Source organism: Oncorhynchus masou, chromosome 13, assembly GCF_036934945.1.
Source record: "Oncorhynchus masou masou isolate Uvic2021 chromosome 13, UVic_Omas_1.1, whole genome shotgun sequence".
Lineage (NCBI taxonomy): Eukaryota > Metazoa > Chordata > Actinopteri > Salmoniformes > Salmonidae > Oncorhynchus > Oncorhynchus masou.
This window is the reverse complement of record NC_088224.1, coordinates 16,785,396-16,799,762: the sequence shown is the minus strand read 5'-3', so window position 1 is coordinate 16,799,762 and position 14,367 is coordinate 16,785,396. Positions and strand designations below refer to the sequence as shown.

Sequence of the window (14,367 nt, the reverse complement as noted above, 5' to 3'; positions counted from 1 at the left end):
GGATCAGTTTTGATTTTTAGATTAAATCTGAATTTGATTACATGGGCAGGGGGAGACCTGATCAAGTACACCACTCCTACTCTGAGACTCTTTATGAAATAACCTATAGCAGATAATCTTTTTATATAATTTGAAATATGAGAATATCTCTAAATGAGTGAATAAACCAGATGATGAACTTACCTGTGAATAAGCAAAGAAGCAGATGAACAGGAGTAGCCCAAGCAGCTTTACTAGAATCCCAACGTGCCACATCCCACTACCTGTAAAAAGACAAATTACTAAACAAAAGTGCTGGAGAGTGTTACTTCACAAATCAACACTAGTATTTTTGTTTATTTTAAAAGGGAAACAGAGACAAATGTGCTGTGTGTATATACAGTAGCAGTCAAAAGCTTGGACACCTACTCATTTAAAGGTTTGTCTTTACTTTGACTATTTTCTACATTGTAGAATTTTAATTTAGTTTTACCTTTATTTAACCAGGCAAGTCAGTTAAGAAAACATTCTTATTTTCAATGACGGCCTGGGAACAGTGGGTTAACTGCCTGTTCAGGGGCAGAACGACAGATTTGTACCTTGTCAGCTCGGGGGTTTGAACTTGCAACCTTGTGGTTACTAGTCCAACGCTCTAACCACTAGGCTACCCTGAAGACAACAAAACTAGGAAATAACACATATGGAGTCATGTAGTAACCCCCAAAAATATATTTTATATTTGAGATTCTTAAAAGTAGCCAGCATTTGCCTTGATGACAGCTTTGCACTATTGGCATTCTCTCAACCAGCTTCACCTGGAATGCTTTTCCAACAGACTTGAAGGAGTTCCCACATACACAGAGCACTTGTTGGCTGCTTTTCCTTCACTCTGCGGTCCAACTCATCCCAAACCATCTCAATTGGGTTGAGGTCGGGTGATTGTGGGGGACAGGCCATCTGATCTACTTCTTCAACTGACGACTTACACTACAACTGCTCATGATATTTACCTTTGAAGCCCTATTTTATATAATTATCAATACTACCACCATCACTGCTACTTGTCCAGTACAATGGCTGACCCACACTGACCGTTGGCTTTCTTCTGCAGTATCTGGGGCCACATGGCCATGGTGGCGTAGATGACGGCGAACCAGAAGGTGACCAGGGGCACAAAGTAGTAGAACTGGTACGGCCGGTCCATCACTAGACACAGCACCACCACCAGGAAGTTGAGACGGAACAGGACCTTGAGGAGAGACAGGAGTAGGGTGAAGTTGCTCCTAAACGCTGACCATGGGTCAGTTTAGCATTTTCCCCACTAATTGTTGAAGTTAGGATTGGGGAAGGGAGGATTATCTTAGATCTGTACCTAGGGGAAACTTCACCCCAGAGTGGACAGACACAGGAAGTGGTCACATTTAAGCAATAAGGCATGAGAACCCGGGAATTAACGTGTAAATAACTCCTAAGTGCATTTCCTGTTTGAAGCCAAGGGACGGGAAACAGCCCCAAGGAGGGAGTTATTCTCGATAAGTCACGGGTCCGAGGGCCTTATTGCTTTAATAAAATGATTGCAACAGTTCTTATTACAAACATTATACTGAGTAAATTAGTTTTATTTAACCCTTTCTTAAAAAATAGTTTGAGAAAAAGCCAGTTGTTAGTTCTAAGAGTCTGAAGTTGCTAACCAAATGGGTTGGTAGTTCATTATATTTGCAATAGTTGGGATGTAGCTATGAAAGCTATCTACTTCTCCTTTGCGTGCTAACCAACTAAAGCTAACAAACAATCGCATCAAGCAGCTGAAATGACAGCCAACAGTCTACTTTTGTTCCTATTGCCATTTCTTTGGATGCATACACTTTATCATGATGTCGTGCTATACATCACTGCTATTAACCAATAATATCCAGGAGCCAGACAACCAGTTTCATAATTATGCAATAAGGCCTGAGGGGGTGTGGTATATTGGCAATATACCATGGCTAAGGCTGTTCTTAGGCACGATGCAACACCTGGACACATCTCTTAGCCATGGTATATATGCTATATACCACAATCCCCCAAGGTGCCTTATTGCAGTTATAAACTGGTTACCAACAAAGTAAAACGTAGAGTAAAAATAAATGTTGTGTCATGTCCGTGGTATACGGTCTGATATACCACGCCTTTCAGCCAAATCAGCATTTAGGGCTCAAACCACCCAGTTTATAATTGAAGATAACACAGAGGGTGACTTGAGGTAAGGAACTCTATATTGGAGGGCCCAACCAAAGTAAAAACCTGTGTGAGGTAAGCTTTGGCCAGATGGAATCTTTCTTATCAAGGGTTTCCTTATAAAGATGTGATCAATACAGTTGAGGCTAAATATCCATGTTTCTTTCATGTTTTGGTATTTGATTCAAAGTGAATTGTTCTATGGCACTACATGTCAACACTTGTTCATTTGATGTTCTGTTTTGTCCCTTAGAATAGGTATAGTAGCTGGAACCATTACTTATTAACTCTAATAAAACCCAATCATTTCCTATGGTTACCTGGCACACTCTGTATAATCCAAAGTCCCCTTTGAGCCAGAAGAAGGAGAAGTGTCCGTATCCTGTCTGGAAGAGGTAGGCTGCCACCAGGACACGGACATGCATGTACACGGGGATGAACTGGGAAGGAAGGTTGACTTCAAACACACATCCCTTCACTTGTCACACATAGCAGTAAAACATTTTATTTTACCTTTATTTTACTAGGCAAGTCAGTTAAGAACAAATTCTTATTTTCAATGACGGCCTAGGAACAGTGGGTTAACTGCCTGTTCAGGGGCAGAACGACAAATGTGTACCTTGTCAGCTCAGGGATTTGAACTTGCAACCTTTCGGTTACTAGTCCAACGCTCTAACCACTAGGCTGCCCTGCCGCCCCACATGAAATTATATAATATCTTTAATTGAGTTTATATTCAAAGCAATAAATCAAAGACAATGAATGGTGAAACTCACAACGCTGGCTCCAGATATGTGGTAGATGAGAATGACCAGCTGCATCCAGCCCTTCCACTCGTCAGTCTGCTCTCTGTTCAGCAGCTTGGTCTGCATGGGAAATAGAAAAATCCCTGAGATAGATAGAGCCTTCTCTCAGATCAGACATGGACGATTGAGCTTAGCTGTCAACGACAACAACTTTAAATCCTTTAAAACAGAAAGATCTCTGAATTTATGTAGGCCTATGCTTACACCCCCCCCCCAAAAAAAAACCTCTCCCAAAAACACAGCTTTCCACCCAACTCCCTTAAACATTCTATCCCAAACCCTCTCACCTCCTTGCTGTTCTCACTGTAGAAGATCCCCAGGACAAACATATAGACGAGGGGGATGAAGAAGGTGGAGTGGGTGTAGAACTTCTGCTCCTTCATAAAGAAGTCGGCCCGGTCACACAGGTAAAAGTAGACCATGATGAGGCCCATCTTACACAGGGCCTGGAACGGAGCCTTGTGGTTGAGCGGAGATGCTGCCGTGGCTGACTTTTTCTCTTCGGCGCTCTCCACGTCGGGGGGCGTGGGCCGGGACTTCAAGCTCCTGTTAAATTTGTTTACACGACACTTAGCAAAATGCTTTTATCCGAAGCAACTTACAGTACAGTGAAACTTTATGTATATAATGAAGTCACATTGAGATCCAGGTCTCTTTTACAAGTGAGCTCTGAACACACAAAATAGTCCAGGTCCATGCATCAGTATGTGGCCCCAGTGGGAATCGAAACAACCACCTTGGTGTTGCTAGCGCTACGCTCTAACTGACTGAGCCACAGGGGAGTGTGCACCTCAGAGGAAGGTGGTGGGAGGAACTATAGGAGGACAGGCTCATTGTAAAGGTTGGAATGGAATGAATGGAACATATCAAGCATGTCAAACATATGGAAACCACATTTGACTCTGTTCCATTTAAGCCATTACAATGAGCCCATCCTCTTATAGCTCCTCCCACCAGTGTACCTGTTGTGGCCCAGAGCATGGAGCACCAGGAAGACCAGGGCTGAGCCCAGGAAGACACAGGCCGTCAGTTTCTGGAGGAGGCTGGGGGCCGGCAGGGCCTGGCAGCAGGATCCGTCGATGGGCCGCAGGACCTTGTTACACACAGCGTTCATCAGCACCATGGCAGCCTGGTGGAGGGTAGAGGGGCATTATAGACCAGACTCTACTATAAGCTGCCTCTGTTGTTTTAGACAATTTGACAATACGTCCAACCGGCCTCACCACCACAGACCACATGTAACCACGCTAGTCCAGGACCTTCACATCTGGCTTCACCTGCGGGATCATCTGAGAAGGGGTGCTGAGGAGTATTTTTGTCTGTAATAAAGCCATTTTGTGGGGGAAAAACTCACTCTGATTGGCTGGGCCTGGCTCCCAGTGGGTGGACCTATGCCCTCTAAGGCCTATCCATGTCTGCACCCTGCCCAGTCATGTGAAATCCAAATATTAGGGCCTAATGAATTTATTTCAATTGACTGATTTCCTTATATGAACTGAAACTCAGTAAAATCTTTTTTTAAATTGTTGCATGTTGCATTTATATTTTTGTTAAGTATACTAACTAGGGAAAATACAGGTGCACATGGAGGCTGTCAAATTAGGAATGAAAGTTATAAGGGATGGACAGTGTTATTTGACACAGTGTTGGTTTGGAGAGTCATAGAGCCTGATTTTTTTTCAGCATAAAGCTAGTTCAAACCATACAGCTTTTATTTCTGTTTTCATTTTAGCCTGAAGCCAGCTGTTATTTGAATCCCACAGATGCAGGAAGAAGTGCCAGGCCAGTAAGCACCGAAAAACCTACCACGTTCCGGGTGCTCTCAGGAAGGTGCAGGCCGTCAGCTGACTGGGTGATGGTTTCCATGGCAGCCTGGCGCGAGGCACCTAGGAACCTGACTCTGGCCTTGGAGTTCTTCTTGTTGCTGTTCAGAGTGCTGAGCACCACCTTGTTGTATAGCTCCAGCTGCTCGTTAGTGATCATCTTCCTGTTGTCACTCAGACCCTCCTCATGGACAGGGTCTGGAGGAGAGAGAGCTGCTTAATCAATATAAATTCCTCACTTTCAAAGCACTTATCATAATTTCTCTCTGACTGACAAGTGAATGAACAGTAAAGCACTAACCCTGTAAGACCCAGTAGACCTCCCCATCCTCAGCCAGCTGTTCCAGAGGCAAGGAGATGGCTGTGAGGTTGGCCCTGTACTGCTGCAGCGCCTCGCTGCTGCCCCCATGCAACTTGATGGACCACTTTGGGAAAGATAGATTTCAATGATGAAATGAATCTAAACTATGTCGGCTGATATGTGATAATCAGTGGTATACAGAGTGGAAGACAAGCATCCTTCACTCACAGTGGCAGCTCCGATGATGACGACATCTGGTTTTATAGAAGGATCCTTCAACACAGTCAAGATATACTATTAAATCTTGCAGCGAACTGTTATCTTTGAATGACCTTAAATGGCAGAAAACTATTGCTCTGTATCTTCTGTTTATGGGAAACCGAAATAGCCGAATACTCTTCTAAGGGCTGAATTCAATCAAACATCAGTATTTATACAGTAGCACTTAAATATACCTATAATCTTACATATTGCATACAGTCAAGCAAAAAATACATTGTTAAAAATCACAGGTTCAGTACCATCACATTTGTACAGTATACACTTTCACTTGAGGACAGAAGTTGAGTAAACAAAGATGTGATTCAGATTAGAAATGTTTTATCTTTTGACTGAACTCTGATCTGCTCCTGACAAACCCAGGGATGTATTCACTAGAAAACAAACAGAAGGAAACGGGCTGAAAAAATGAGGGACAAAGCTAAACTTCTCCAATAAGAAATGCTCATTTTTGTTGCTAAACGTTTTTCAGTGCATAACGCTTTGCTATGTGTGCTCTAATGAAAACACCCCAGGTCTGCTGGTTAAATGTGCTTCTCTTTACCTTTCTCCATGATATCAAGCGCTCCTTCAGAGAGTTATTCACTTCTGCATACCACAGGAAGTCCTATCAGCAAAACAGCAAACAGTTACTCTTATTGGGAAAATCTCCAAAATAAAAATACATGCCATTTGCCTGAAATGACTTTTTTTATTTTTTTTATGTAAATAGAGAATCTACAGAGTAAAATTAAAAAATAAATAGTTGGCTTTTACGTCACTATTGTTGACTGACAGACAGACAGACAGAGAGATAAATAGCTCACCACATTGACTGAAGCGCTCCTGTCTTCAAAGAGAATGTTCTCGTGCTGGTGGACAGACATTACAACAGGGGATAAAACAGTCAATGTCAATCTATTTCTCTATCTAAGAGTAGACCATTGCTATCATGACATAGTACAGCAATTACCCATCTCATTTCAGGAATACAATGGATATAAATTGTTTATATGCACTTAGAGCTGAACCCCAACTTAACTCTGACCTTTGAGCAATCATGTATTGATGTCAATGGGAGCCTTGTGGGAAAATGAGTCACGGGCAGAGATCTGAAATTAGGATTCAGCCCAAAGCTCACAGATTCATGGTGGGATGAATATAAACAAAAAGTATTTTGTGTGTGTGTGCTTTATGCCACGGGTACTAAGCCTACCTTTCTTCCATCTGCTCTTTGTGCAGGATCGATAATTTGGAGGTATGAATAGAATAGCTGCCGTATTCTAGAATCACCAACGAAGGCCACCCTTTTCTCAGCAAGGCAAGTCTTTGCTTCCCTGTGAGAGTAAAAATAACCTAATGAATCACTTGCACATAGTAACAACTGAAATTTGTTTTTTTGCAATTGTGTGGTTGTGGGCTTGGTTAAAGATGCCATCTACATTTTACACATGCACATTATACATTCCCCTCATGGGTGTGACTCACGTATTTTTGTATTTGTGCATCATACAGCCATAGGGCTGCCATACGGTCTCTCCTAGGTACCGCCCACTGGACAGCAGCCACTCACACGTGTCTCCGCCTGAGGGAAAGACAGAACATCCCAGTAAGCCATAACAAAACACACAAAGGGATATGAAACCTGCTGCCTCTACACAAGTCATTTTCAAATGCAGCAGTGTGCACAATGCATGGTTCAGCCAAGACAGCATTGCAGCCTGCGGTACAAATTAATCTTTTAACATTTTCCATTAAAGGACACATCCTGGTGTCAACTTGTGTTCTAGTTGAATAGACCCATCTGCCAATTCACCAACACAAACACTCAGAAGATGACAGGTGGCAAGAGGAGGAGTCAAGAGCATCCGGACTCAAAGCCAGTCAGACAACAGCAGCTGTTATCATTGTACAAACAGAAAGCCCAGTGTCCCACACCTTCCATAAACAAAGACCATTGTTTGCAAGGCATCTTCGGGAGGCAGATTCTTGCCAGTCAGATACAAACAATAACTTATAAAATGTCCAGTTAGGATCATGCCTCCCCTGTGGCAAGATCATTACCATTAATAAGAAATCGGCTACCCATCTACAATAGATTGCTTTATGATCCCAACTATCCACCAACAGTAATAAGACAGATTTGAACTTCCTGTAAATAACCATGATAACTAGCATGGTAGCTAATAGACACGCATGTGCAGTTGGTTGATTAGCTAGCTAGTATGAATTATATAGTAGCTAGCTAGAAATGTGAAAGTTAACTGGCCAGCTAGTTAACGTTAGACATATTAATTTGAGAGAAGTTAGCTTTTTGTGCATATGGAACATTTCTGGGGTGTTTTATTTAAGCTCATGAAACAAACACTTTACATGTTGCGTTTATATTTTTGTTCAGTATAATTAAATCAATGTCTGTATATATGTAGACTTCAATGCACATGAAAGTTACCTACTTAATTAGCCAGTTATCGTGTGCGGCTACAATATGTAAACATGGGTTAGTTCGCGACGATGCGATTCCTTTCCGATGCTAATGACTGTATCCAGTATCCACCCGCACTGAGACAATGTAGCTAGCTAATGTTAGTTAGCTACTTTATTCGGTTAATTCAGGCTACTGCACGTTTATTCATGTTTCCTTTCAATTGCAAATACCGTGAGCAAAAATGACCAGGGGGAAGGTAACTTTAGTTTACCAGCTAGCTAGCTACAGGTTCCGCTAACACCGAGTTGAGTCTGTGTCAAGCTAGCTAGCTAACAATATATCTGGGAGCCAGTCGCTTACCTCCATAATACCGAGAAACGGTGTGAAACAGGGTGAGTAGAATGACGGCAGCGACGGATAATAATTTAGCATTTTTAATGCTAAAATACTGATTTATTTCCCGTTTGCCTAGGCTATAGGCCAGGAACGCCATCTTGGCTCCTCCATGACAACAAGCAGACAGATTGGATGCAGCGGAGCGGTAGGGGGCTGAGCACACCGGCGCGTCCACGACTCCGAATTCCGCTACTGTTGTTGCGTGGGGCATGGCTGGTGCGGGCTTCTCGGATGCTGCTACTGCAACCACCTGCATATGCTTTTCATCTTCCATCATTAGTCCAAACCTGGTTTAAAACAATCAGTAGTACAATTAGAGGATCCTGAAAACTTATTCTGCAAACTCTTGACAGCTGTTTGAATTGTATTAATTGTATGTCATCATTCCGCTCCTGGAACTATATATTGTGGTGACTTTACTTTCTTGATTGCCATGGGGTTTTGATATCAGCTTAAAGACAGTAAGGGGATTGGCTGCATCTGCTATAATAAAGATCAGTGATAACAAGGCAGGACTTGGATAGACTACAAAAAGCACTCATAAAAAAACAAAGCACTCACTTGCTTCCGATGTTAGTCTAGGAACGGCTTCCAACTTTTTCCCTATAAATGGACCTAGAACCTATGATAGGAAAATATGTTACAGTAAATCCAAAAACTGTGATCTGGATCAGGTAGGAGCAACGGGCGTCATACTAACCGCAGAATCTGTGTTCGAAACTCATAGTAACCGCAGTATTTGTGACGTGAATTTAGTATGCTTATTGGTCATAATATGGATATCGTTATAATGCCAAATGCTCCCTGATGTACTAAATTCGTGCATAATACAAAGTATACATGCAGTGGAAACTGTTTCCTTACTTTTATGGCCCATAATGCAATTCTTCAGAAAATGGGCGTTTTCAGATTTGAAGAAAATGGCGGAAAATATGCAGCCGAAAGATCATGTGGCTGTATATACATGGCAGAGATGATGGCCCTACTGTTGGCATTGCAGTGGGTGGAGGAAGTTAGGCCAGAAAGAGTAGTTATTTGCTCTGATTCATGTGCAGTGGAGTCTCCAGTCCTTTATATCACATAGCAGACAAGACCTGCTACAAACCCTTGGCAGGAGTAAACAAATGGGTAAATGTAACAGTATAACTTTAATCTGTCCCCTCGTCCATACCCGGGCGCAAACCAGGGACCCTCTGCACACATCAACAGTCAACCACGAAGCATTGTTTCCCATCGCTCCACGAAAGCCACGGCCCTTGCAGAGCAAGGAGAACCACTACTTCAAGGTCTCGGAGCAAGTGACGTCACCGATTGAAATGCTATTAGCGCGCACCACCACTAACTAGCTAGCCATTTCACATCCGTTACACTCACCCCCCTTTTGACCTCCTCCTTTCCCACAGCAACCAGTGATCTGGGTCACGGCACCAATGTAACAGTATAACTTTAATCCGTCCCCTCGCCCATACCCGGGCGCGAACCAGGGACCCTCTGCACACATCAACAGTCAACCACGAAGCATCATTACCCATCGTTCCACAAAAGCTGCGGCCCTTGCAGAGCAAGGGGAACCACTACTTCAAGGTCTCAGAGCAAGTGACGTCACCGATTGAAATGCTATTAGCGCGCACCACCGCTAGCTAGCTAGCCATTTCACATCCGTTACATATACAGATCATATTTACATGGGTCCCAGCTCATGTGGGAGTGGAGCAGAACGAGGCAGTTAATTTTCTTCACTAAACAAGCACTAAGTAGTAGGGATGTTGATGTGGTAGTTTCAATGAGCAAGGCAGAGGCAAAAAGCATGATATGGACAGTGTTGGTGGAGAAAAGGCAGGAACAGTGGAATCGAGATACTAAGGGCAGGCATTTATTTCAAGTACAGAGGAAAGTTGGGGAGGGGAGAACAGCAGGAAGGGACAGAAGAGAGGAGGCTATATTTACAAGATTAAGTGTGGGACACAGCCAGTTGAATAAGACCTTACATGTGATAGGAAAGCATCCATCGGGAAAATGTGAGTATTGCCAGGAAACAGATAGTGGAGCATGTATTGATACAGTGTGGACATTATTGGAGGGAAAGATAAGAGGATGATCGAGTATGAGGGAGAAGGGGATACATGGATTTAGTTTTAAAGAGTATATTGAGTAGAACGTCATTAGATATAGTCTCAAATATTTTGTTAAACCTTTTTAAGAGCAACAGGGCTGGCAGGTAGGATTTAGTTTCTCCCTGACTCTGGCCACAATAACCCTACACTCATTACAAATCCACCACCCTACTCCACTAAATCTATCTAGTTGTACCTCAGGCCAACAGCCTGAAAGGAAGGGACACCACCACACGACACACCCTGTAACTCTTCTGACGTCAAATCTCGTACACCCAAATACTTCTATGCAGCTGCCACCACAACCTCAATTTTCTGCAACTTATGTTCCATCCCTGCAGTACAGTTGATAACCATTGCTATAAACGCTAAAAATCCAATTTTACTGAAACATATCACTTGAGGGCCTATCTCTGTGTACTGGTACAGTTCTACTACTCACAACACTCCTCTTAGGATCCCTCCCCCTTGACCAATCTTCCTCTACTTTATTCACTGCTTCAGCATATGACAACTTCTGCATAACTAACTGGTAACCTCAACCTGCCTCTCTCGCATCGGACACTTCTGATTCCCAGCCCCATAGGCACCCCTAGAATTAACACATACCACTACTTTCCTCAATGTTACACATTCCTTTGTCTCATGCCCTTTGCACACTTCTCACACCGAGGAACCTCCCTCCTACACACTGCTGCCACATGCCCATAAGCTTGACACCTGCAAAAATGTCATTATTTGGTACAAAAGTGTGTGCGGGATAACTGATATATCCTAACATCACTTAGTCGGGCAAAGACTCAACATCTATTCTCAACATCTATTTCTCCAATCATGCCATCCTCTCTGCGTCGCACCAAACGAGCATCACAAACGACATATTTTATATTTACAAAAAATCATCATCAATGTAAGCCACAATCTATCTGCAATCAATATTAAAGCTGATCTAACCCCCCCCCCCCCAAAAAAACTGTAATTTTCCCCACTGCCACATTTACTGCTACCACAGTAATCCGTCCTTTCAATGGCACCCTTTCTTGAGAGCAAAACAATTCACATCTCTTGTCCCCAATCGTTTGACGCGGAGCACCTGCTCCATCTGACCAACAGAAACACAAACAATTATCACAAGACCACTTGGGGTTACCTTCACTGATTCCAAAGCACCTAACTACATTTTCAGCCAAAAGGCAAGAGTCCACTTTCCAAAAATGTCACTCCTACCATCAGACTCGTATTTATCCTGACCCTTGGTGCAATCCTCGGGCTCTGAGAATTTCTTCACACCTACCACCTCCGATACTTCGCCCTCATTCAATTCCTCCTGTCTTCAATCCGGTGTACAGCTTACTTTGCTTACACTTTCTGATATTTTTCCTACATTTTTAACAAATTCAAGCTCACCCTCTTCCTCCGTCTCTCTCTTCAACCTCCTCGTCCCCCAAAAAAAGAGTTCAAAATGTTACACTTTTTTGCTAAGTTTACTGACACCGGCCATATTCAACGGGTGTTGAGCGTTCGTAAATTCATTTCTGTTCTAGCGAATATAGAAAGCACCCGAAATGTCCATTGAGAACACACAACAACTATACCATTTAGCGAAGATAAGAATGACGGGAATAATCAAGTCAATAAAGTTGGGTAGTTAAGGTACCAGTCAAAAGTTTGGACACACCTAATCAGTCAAGGGTTTTCTTTATTTTCACTCTGTTCTACATTGTAGAATGATAGTGAAGACATCACAACTATGAAATAACACATGAAATCCTGTAGTAACCTAAAAAGTGTTAAACAAATCAAAATATGTTTTATATTTTAGATTCTTCAAAGTAGCCAGCCTTTACCTTGATGACAGCTTTGCATACTCTTGGCATTCTCTCAACCAGCTTCACCTGGAATGCTTTTCCAACAGTCTTGAAGGAGTTCCCACATATGCTGAGCACTTGTTGGCTGCTTTTCATTCATTCTGCGGTCCAACTCATCCAAACATCTCAATTGGTTTGAGATCGGGTGATTGTGGTGGCCAGGTCATCTGATGCAGCACTCCATCACTCTCCTTCTTGGTAAAATAGCCCTTACACAGCCTGGAAGTGTGTTGGGTTATTGTCTTGTTTAAAAACAAATGATAGTCCGATTAAGCGCAAACCGGATGGGATGGCGTATCGCTGCAGAATGCTGTAGTAGCCATGCTAGTTAAGTGTGCCTTGAATTCTAAATAAATCACAGACAGTGTCACCAGCAAAGCACCATCACACTTCCTCCATACTTCATGGTGGGAACTACACATGTAGAGATCATCCGTTCATCTACTCTGCATCTCACAAAGACACAGCGGTTGGAACCAAAAATGTCAAATTTGGACTCATCAGACCAAAGGATAGATTTTCACCGGTCTAATGTCCATTGCTTGTGTTTCTTGGCCCAAGCAAGTCTCGTCTTATTATTGCTGTCCTTTAATAGTGGTTTCTTTGCAGCAATTTGACCATGAAGGCCTAATAAGAAAGCACCTATTAAGAAAATTACTCTAAAACTGTTAAATCCCCATTGTATGGTTGAGAGGGATGAGGCAAAAGGCATGACAAATAAGTCTGGCAGCCCAACTGATTGGCAAACGTACTGCAAATTAAATCATGTGACTAAACTAAATAAAAAATAAACTATACTATGAAACCAAGATCAATTATATAAAGAATGATAGTAAAAAGCTTTGGGGCAACTTAAATTACATTTTGGAGAAAAAAGCCAACTCGGCTCCATCATTCATTGAATCAGATGGCTCATTCACCACAAAGCCCGCTGATCTTGCCAACTACTTTAATTACTTTTTCATTGGCAAGATAAGCAAACTTAGGGATGACTTGCCAGTAACAGACGCTGACGCTACACATCCAAGTATATCGGACCAAATTATGAAAGACAGGAATTGTACTTTTGAATTACGTAAAGTCAGTGTGGAAGAGGAGAAAATATTATTGTTGTCTATCAACAATGAATGACAATTTTACCTTTATTTAACCAGGCAAGTCAGTTAAGAACACATTCTTATTTTCAATGACGGCCTGGGAACAGTGGGTTAACTGCCTGTTCAGGGGCAGAACGACAGATTTGTACCTTGTCAGCTTGGGGGTTTGAACTTGCAACCTTCTGCAACCTTCCGGTTACTAGTCCAACACTCTAACCACTAGGCTACCCTGCCGCCCCCGACAAGCCACCAGGGTCTGACAATCTGGATGGAAAATTACTGAGGATAATAGCAGATGATATTGCCACTCCTATTTGCCACATCTTCAATTTAATCCTATTAGAAAGTGTGTGCCTTTAGGCATGGAGGGAAGCTAAAGTCATTCTGCTCCCCAAGAATAGTAAAGCCCCCTTTACAGTCTCAAATAGCTGACCAATCAGCCTGTTACCACCCTTAGTAAACCTCTGGAAAAAATAGTGTTTGAGCAGATACAATGCTATTTCACAATAAACAAATTGACAACAGACTTTCAGCACTCTTATAGGGAAGGACACTCAATAAGTACAGCACTTACACAAATTACTGATGATTAGCTGAGAGAAATTGATGATAAAATTATTGTGGGGCTGTCTTGATAGTGCAGCTTTTGACATAATTCATCATAGTCTGCTGCTGGAAATGGCTTTACACCCTCTGCTATAATGTGGATAAAGAGTTACTTGTCTAACAGAACACAGAGGGTGTTCTTTAATACAAGCCTCTCAAACACAATCCAGGTAGAATCAGGAATTCCCCAGGGTAGCTGTTTAGGCCCCTTGCTTTTTAAAACGACATGCCACTGACTTTGAGTAAAGCCAGAGTATCAATGTATGCGGATGACTCAACACTATACACGTCAGCTACTACAGTGACTGAAATGTCTGCAACACTTAACTTGACGCACCCATCCCTTTAGCGGGATTATTTTCATCAACACCCGCTGAATTGCAGCGCACCAAATTCAAATTAAATTCCTAAAAATATTTAATTTTCATGAAATCACAAGTGCAATATAGCAAAACACAGCTTAGCTTGTTG

The 14,367-nt window shown here is 42.4% G+C and overlaps 1 protein-coding gene across 4 annotated transcripts in view; it reads right to left on the bottom strand.

The window, feature by feature from the left end:
• Window positions 1–14,367, bottom strand: part of LOC135551805 (N-acetylneuraminate 9-O-acetyltransferase-like) — a 36,149-nt gene that overhangs the window by 4,871 nt on the left and 16,911 nt on the right. Inside the window, exons 1-16 of one of the 4 annotated variants that reach the window (XM_064983033.1) lie at window positions 8,912–9,065; window positions 8,773–8,833; window positions 8,176–8,498; window positions 6,876–6,972; window positions 6,604–6,724; window positions 6,215–6,259; window positions 5,953–6,015; window positions 5,358–5,402; window positions 5,130–5,253; window positions 4,812–5,026; window positions 3,968–4,134; window positions 3,293–3,551; window positions 2,976–3,065; window positions 2,520–2,639; window positions 1,072–1,228; window positions 184–263 (exon numbers count right to left, since the gene is read on the bottom strand). In XM_064983033.1, the coding sequence (XP_064839105.1) occupies window positions 184–263; window positions 1,072–1,228; window positions 2,520–2,639; window positions 2,976–3,065; window positions 3,293–3,551; window positions 3,968–4,134; window positions 4,812–5,026; window positions 5,130–5,253; window positions 5,358–5,402; window positions 5,953–6,015; window positions 6,215–6,259; window positions 6,604–6,724; window positions 6,876–6,972; window positions 8,176–8,488 (1,896 nt within the window). In that variant the 5' untranslated portion in view covers window positions 8,489–8,498; window positions 8,773–8,833; window positions 8,912–9,065. Of the gene's footprint in view, window positions 1–183; window positions 264–1,071; window positions 1,229–2,519; window positions 2,640–2,975; window positions 3,066–3,292; window positions 3,552–3,967; window positions 4,135–4,811; window positions 5,027–5,129; window positions 5,254–5,357; window positions 5,403–5,952; window positions 6,016–6,214; window positions 6,260–6,603; window positions 6,725–6,875; window positions 6,973–8,175; window positions 8,615–8,772; window positions 9,066–14,367 lie in introns of those variants that run through there. The other 3 variants (XM_064983032.1, XM_064983034.1, XM_064983035.1) reach the window with 3 other exon arrangements.